Source organism: Elephantulus edwardii, unplaced genomic scaffold, assembly GCF_000299155.1.
Source record: "Elephantulus edwardii isolate Elephantulus edwardi_28Jun2011 unplaced genomic scaffold, EleEdw1.0 scaffold00133, whole genome shotgun sequence".
Classification (NCBI taxonomy): Eukaryota; Metazoa; Chordata; class Mammalia; order Macroscelidea; family Macroscelididae; genus Elephantulus; species Elephantulus edwardii.
The window spans coordinates 8,671,350-8,678,030 of record NW_006399883.1 but is presented as its reverse complement, the minus strand read 5'-3'; the positions used below and the strand labels follow the sequence as shown (position 1 = coordinate 8,678,030).

The 6,681-nt window shown below is 39.4% G+C and overlaps 1 protein-coding gene across 1 annotated transcript in view; it reads right to left on the bottom strand.

The window, feature by feature from the left end:
* The window catches only part of RRP1B (ribosomal RNA processing 1B), a 32,130-nt gene that overhangs the window by 6,313 nt on the left and 19,136 nt on the right, over positions 1 to 6,681 (bottom strand). Inside the window, exons 8-13 of the mRNA XM_006894053.1 lie at positions 5,730 to 5,791; positions 4,330 to 4,424; positions 3,700 to 3,797; positions 2,942 to 2,961; positions 1,939 to 2,070; positions 65 to 378 (exon numbers count right to left, since the gene is read on the bottom strand). Of these exons, the coding sequence (XP_006894115.1) occupies positions 65 to 378; positions 1,939 to 2,070; positions 2,942 to 2,961; positions 3,700 to 3,797; positions 4,330 to 4,424; positions 5,730 to 5,791 (721 nt within the window). The remainder of the gene's footprint in view (positions 1 to 64; positions 379 to 1,938; positions 2,071 to 2,941; positions 2,962 to 3,699; positions 3,798 to 4,329; positions 4,425 to 5,729; positions 5,792 to 6,681) is intronic.

The window sequence follows — 6,681 nt, the reverse complement described above, 5'->3', positions numbered from 1 at the left end:
CGTGGTCACTGCTGGGGCCACTTTGAACTGTGTCCTTTGGAGGTGGCACCACTAATCCTGGGACCTTCTGCCGGACCCTTAGAATCTTCTTCTTGGGCCGTTTCTTTTTGTTGTATGTCAGCATGGTTGGCGCATGCACCAAGCCACCCTGCTTCATGGTGCTGGAAGCTTCCGCCTCTGTCTCAGCCACACTTAGAACCTTCTGGGCTTTCCTCTTCTTTCCCTCTGGTTCATTGCTTTCGTTCTGGTTGGAGGACATGGCTTTGTCCCCTGAGCTCAAATTTTCAGGCTGGAGATGATTCTTCTTTTTCTTTTTCCTTTTCCTCTTCTGAGTACTGCCTCCACTCTCTTCTTCCTCTACATGTAAAGATTTGTTTCCTAAAAGGAACAAAAAGCAAGAAAATTAACTTGATGCCAACATGACATGCTATGAGACCATAATCATGGAGGGAATTTTACCACGAGGAAAGTTCTGTCCTGGATGGTGCACTGAACCCAACTCTTCTCATTCACTGTGGTTGGAAACCTTGCTTATCTCAACATAAAAGGTACTGAAATACCTAGATATTAGAGACCTAATATAAATTTAAGTAAAAGACAGATTCAGTGTATTATAATAATGAACTTAATGCTCCAAAAAGAATTATCTGTCTGGTATCTCTACATCCTCTGCCACCAGGTGTTCCTTAAAAGCTGTTCCTTATTAAGAGTAAGGAGAAGCTTTTTAACTTAATGAGGTGAAGTAGTAAGCACTGCATAAAATCTGAAAAAGACTTTTCCTTTTCTGATTTTTAAAGAAGTAGAGATTCTTGCTTTGCTGATAAACTACAAAGACATTCAAGAACTTCCTGAGAATTCACAGCCAGGCCTGGCCACAGCAGGGCCGGCTACACCCACACTTTGTTTTAAAAACAAAACAAACTTACAACTAGGAGAAAATAAAATATATAAATGGGACCCGCTAAGAATAAAATCCCTAAGCATGTCAAAAAACTTCTTCAACAGGGTAAAAAGGAACCCTACAGACTAGGAAAAAAAACACTTTGCAATAACATAGCTGATAAGGGACTTACATCTAAAATGTATAGAATACTTCAGCGCCTCAACAAGAAAAAGATAAACAACCCAATCATCAAATGGGCACAAGAAATGAATAGACATTTCACCAAAGAAGATATTCAGATGGCAAACACATGTTTAAAAATCAAAACAACTATATCATCTCATTCCAGCAACACTAGCCAAGTTAAACAGAGCAGCAAACAAATGATGGTGAGGTTGTAGAGAGATTAGAACTTATTCACTGCTGGTGGGAGTGTAAAATTGTATAGCCTCTATAGAAGGTAGTCTGGCACTTTCTTGGAAAGTTGGAAATAGAAATATCATTTTACCCAGGAATTCCACTGTTGGGAGTATACTCTAAAGAAACCAAAGCCACAACTCAAACAGATGTATGGATACCCATGGTTATTGCTGCGTTATTCACAAAAGCAACCCAAGTGCTTATCAACAAATGAACTGATAGAAAAACGATGATACGGTCACACAATGGAATATTACACAGCACCGAAAAACAATGAACTCGTAAAACATACAACATGGATTATCCTGGAGCATATTATGCTGAGTGAAAGATCTCAGCCACAAAAAGACAGATAATGCATAACACCACTCATATAAAACAGGACAAATGGGGGGTGGGGTTGGGGAGAGAATGGAAAGAGTGGATAATGAACATGGCATTAGAACAGATGAGAGGAAGAAACATGATTAGGCATTATAAGTGTGACAACAATTTGGAAAAAGAGGTGCATTTCAGGGAAGGCTGGAGACGTAGAGGGAAGAAAATATTTAACAATGAAAAAATTAATAAATAAAAATACAAGGGAAATAAAAATAAAAAAGCCAAATTCTCTGAGATTAAGTTTTGCAGCTCACCTTTCTCCTTTCCCAAATGGGTTTGCACTGAAGGCTTATTCCCCTTTTTCTTATTCTGTCCTTGACTGTTGGGTTGCTCATCTTCACCAGCAGAAATGTTCTCATCAAAATCGAACCGGGATAAAGTGCCTGCTAGACACCAAAGTGCACCTGGTCAGATTTCTGAGACTTTCAGGGCTTTGTCCCTCTCCATCTGAACTGGCAGACTTTGACCCTGTTTTCTATCTCATCACTGCTACTCCCCATTGTCTTTAAACAAAATGTGAAAGCTGACCCAGGAGTCAGAGGGGTCTGAAACTTCACAGATTTGCCAATTGAGAAGGCAAAGGATTAAAAGTCATGGTCAACACGGGGTCTCTGTGGCAGGGGATAATTTTCTTGGTCCAATGGAATGACTAAGCTTATGGACAGTCGCTTTCCTTGGGATAACTGATTATGAGAAAATTCCAAGGACTTTTTGAGATGAAATTTCCTTTCAAGCTGAATCCTTCTTGAGCTAAAATAAGAAACCCAAATGCCATATCATGTACGAACATGATATGGCCACAGGGCACTTTTTACTCTGGAATTTTCAGCCATAGCAAGTGTGGCTCAGCCAGAGTCCTTGGGATGTTCAGTGGGTGGTGGGCAGGAAGCTCTGGCACTTGGTGCTGAGGCCCAGGGCTCAGCAGTGGTGGCAGAGGCCCTCTTCCTATGAAAGGGACACCATAACTTTAAAAAGTCTCCAAACCAGACTTCCAAAATGTCTTCAACCAAACCAAAAAAACTTATCACCAATTCTGACTACAGACACCCTACAGTGCAGAGCAGAACTGCCTCATGGGATTCCCAAGGCTGCCAATCTTTAAATGTAGGCAGTCACACCTTCGTCTCAGGGAAGAGCTGGTGAATTCAAACTGCCAAGTTTTCATCAGCAGTCAACTGCTTAACCACTGCGTCACCAGGGCTCCATTTACATGAATGTCCACATTCATGTACAACACTATAATCAGGCTTTCCTTACCTTCAGAAAAGTCTTGGAACCTGGGGGAAAAAAAGAATATGAAGTTAATAAAGATAAGGGACACTGAGCTTCTATGGAAAAATTCAGGTATGGTTGTTTATTCACTTTTCTTTCAGAGAAAATGTGCCTATCTTACTGGTTTTTCATTTGACCATTTAGATGTATTTTGCTGTATAACATTGTAATTGCAACTCCATTTAGTCATTCTTTTTTTTTTTAATCATTTTTGTTGTTCCTCTATCCTGTTAAGCACAATAAAGTACATCAGTTGCAAAAGAGCTATAATGATGTAAGACCACTATAATAAAAATTAAAGAACAATTTACAGATAGAATTAGTTGTCGATGATAGCAGGGCATGGGAAAGGCTGAATTGGGGAATGAAAATTACTCAGGTTAGTAGGATAGAGGGAAAGCATGTATAAAATATTGGTGAAACATATTGCTTGTATTTATACATTATAATTAATGTTATAAATATATTTAAGAATGACTAAATGGGTGGAGCTCTGGTGGCCTAGTGGCAAGGAGCTGCAACTACAATCCTAGAGGCTCACGGTTCGAATCCACCAGATGCTCTGCTGGGAAAGGAGGGGCAATCTCCTCCTGTACCAGTCAGATCTGATTTGACGGTACACTCACACAAAAAGTCCAAAACCAAAGTTAAACTTGGCAATAACTGGTCCTATACCATGGGATTAACAAAAGCATTGAACTTGAACGTGACTAATCATGATGAAATCTTACCCAATCACTTACTTTTTGATTAGTTTAGAGAGACATTTCTGGTTGAAGGGAGGGATATTTTTCCTGTTGGTTATTTCCAGCAGTTGATTAGCAACAGCTTTATGGTCAAACTGTAAAAAGAGAAATGAAATGTATCTGGAGTGCAGTGTCACTGCTTCCCAGTCCACTCACATGTCACATACACAGTAATGGATCACCCTTCAGCTCAGGATCTTGAAAACACCCAACAACAGAATATGTGGATATCTGGGAATTATAAACCGGAGCCATGTCTTTGAAAGGTTCATGTTTGCATTGTTCTGGGAAGTTGGGTGCACTTTTAAAGTATAATCTAGAATTTCAATCTGAACCTGGTAGCATAGTAAATTTTTATTTGCAACCACTGAATTTTTGTTGCATGGAACAGGGTAGATCTTAGGGATTGAAACCAAAACGAAGACTGACAATTTATTAAATTCCACATTTAATTTCCTTTCTTTCAAACACACTCATTATAAGGAAGGTGACACTCTGCAGAGACTGAAGGGATTAGAAGGAACCTGAGCATCAACCTTATGGTTTAATTAGCTTTGACTCTAATTCCCAAGAGCTGGGCCAATCCACAGTACTCTATGCTCTATAAATAGCAACACCACCACTCACCTGCAGCAGCGACCCAGGGTCTTCACAGGTGCCACAGCTGTTTTTCTCACCGGCATCAGTGATGCTATCTTTTCTTGAGTGATGTTTGCCTAGGGCTATCAAAACACATCCAAAGACAAAATTCTTCACATCAGAGGATTCAAACAGTAAGGACTACTCCCAAAGGCACTACCACCTAATCAGTGTCTTTAGAGAGTATTTCTGAAAGAAGACAAATCTGCAATAAAACTTCCTAAATGTATGCTGGTTGTTCAGTCCCTGGAGCTGAGGATAAGTCTGGGAAAACACACATTTGTCTCTTCTATTCATGCCGGATGCAACCATCACAGCTGTTTTGCCTCCTCCAGGGCTTTTCTACGCCACAGAAGTCCCTGTTAACATGGAGGTGAATGGAAAGTCTATGGACTTTGTCAGTGGGATTTAGAAGCTTCTCCTTAGTTTTAGACACTAAGTTGGGAACTTTGTAACAGCTTATTACAGCAAAACACTAACTTTTTATGTATTGCTTCAAAATAATCAATTAATCTAACCAATCCCACTGCTGCCAAGTTGACTCTGGCTCAGTGATCTACCTTAAAGGGCAGAACAGAACTGCCTCATCTTTCTTCCTTAGAGAATTTGGTGGGTTCACACAAATGCTTAACCATAGTGCCACTAAAGTTCTTTGTGGCTGCCTGAGAAAGTCCAAGTTAATATGAACTAGACTTTTCGTATTTAAAAAACAACTTGAAAAGTATCAGCAGCGTAGGAAAGATAGGTCAAAAATCTATGCATCAGAGCTTATGACTTTCTCCACAACTGTGCTCTTTTTGTAACCTGGTAAGCTTGTGGAGTGACATCAGGGTCTGACCTGGAGTAGAAGGCGTGGGTCATGCCTTACTGGTGTTATTAGGTGTCATCAAGTTAACCACAACTCCTAATGACCCTATGAACATTAGATCTGAATCAAGGTCTATCCTACACTTTCCTTAGCATCTCTGATATGCTAAAGACCACTGTATGGGTGTCAATCTATCTTGCTGAGGGCTTTCTTCCCTTTCTCTATCTGACATGGTCTTAATAAGCATTTGATGAAGAAACTGTGAGATCTTTAGACCTGCACATGAATCAGAGCAACAAAAATGTGGCAAGCAGAAGGACAACTCCGAGGACATAGAATTTATTTTCCTAGCCATTGTCTGACTTTGCTATGTAGAAAAGCGGGAATATGTGAATGGGGCATGTTAGCCTCTGCACAAGGGGACCATCTGACAATGGGATTGGCTAATCTTGCCATTGAATTGAGCAAGCCAGTATTGAGACGCACACAGATCTTCTGGTACCACTGAACAAGAAGCAAGAGAATATAGGACAACCTTCTTGTTCTAGCTACACCTACGGCAGTAAGGCCTATGGCAGACCTGGAGACCCGATGTGAGATGGGATCTTGTTGAGGGAGAGCCAATATTGGCAGGATTGAGAACTAGGGAACACTGGCAAAAAAGCCACGAGGCTTGAGGCAGAGGCGCCTGTATGAACACTTTGGGAGCTGTTTTGACTATATAGGTAATAATCTGGATTTAAATTTGTATTTCCTCAGTATAGTTCTATGTGGTCTGTGAGCTATCTTGGACCCAGAAAAGCAGTAAGACTAGTATTGAGATGAGAAGAATGAGAGGAGTGTGGGGTACATGTGTGACCTCACGGGAATTGATTTGGTGCTACTAATGCTGTGGATAGGGACAGTTCCCCTTTGTGGAGTTGATACAGGTCAGATTTGGCTGTCCCCATGTGACCCTTGATCTTTTTACAGAGGACTATGTTGAATAGGCTCAAGATAATTTAGTTAATTTTCTTTTCTTTTAGAGACTTGTGTTTCTTTCCAATTAAAAATTAATATTTAATAATAATAAAAGTTTAACTAATGAGAACATTTAATTTAAAACATTTAAGATGAAGGCATTTAAGATATGCGATCACTTAACAAATCAAAAGGAAATCAGTACAAATAAAATCACTATTTAGAAAAGTATAAAGAGAACAAAAATCACCCTAACTCTATCACAGTAAGAGTAACTATTAACATTTTTGTACTTATTGTTCCAAAATTATCACCCTTCCCTTTTGTTTTAGTATTTTTTTTTTTCGGGGGAAAAAAGTCTTTTTAAATGGTCATAAGTTTTTAAAATTTCTGCTTTATAATAGAATGAAGTCACAAAGCAGGCAGTGTTCATGAGAAGAATAACTTTAAATTTCAGTTATAATTAACATTCAAACAAGTACAAGTTCACACTAGGATACTTAAAATATACAAACATCCCTAAAACAACAGTAACAAAATCCTTGGAGTCTTACTCCAGTACTATTCTCTTG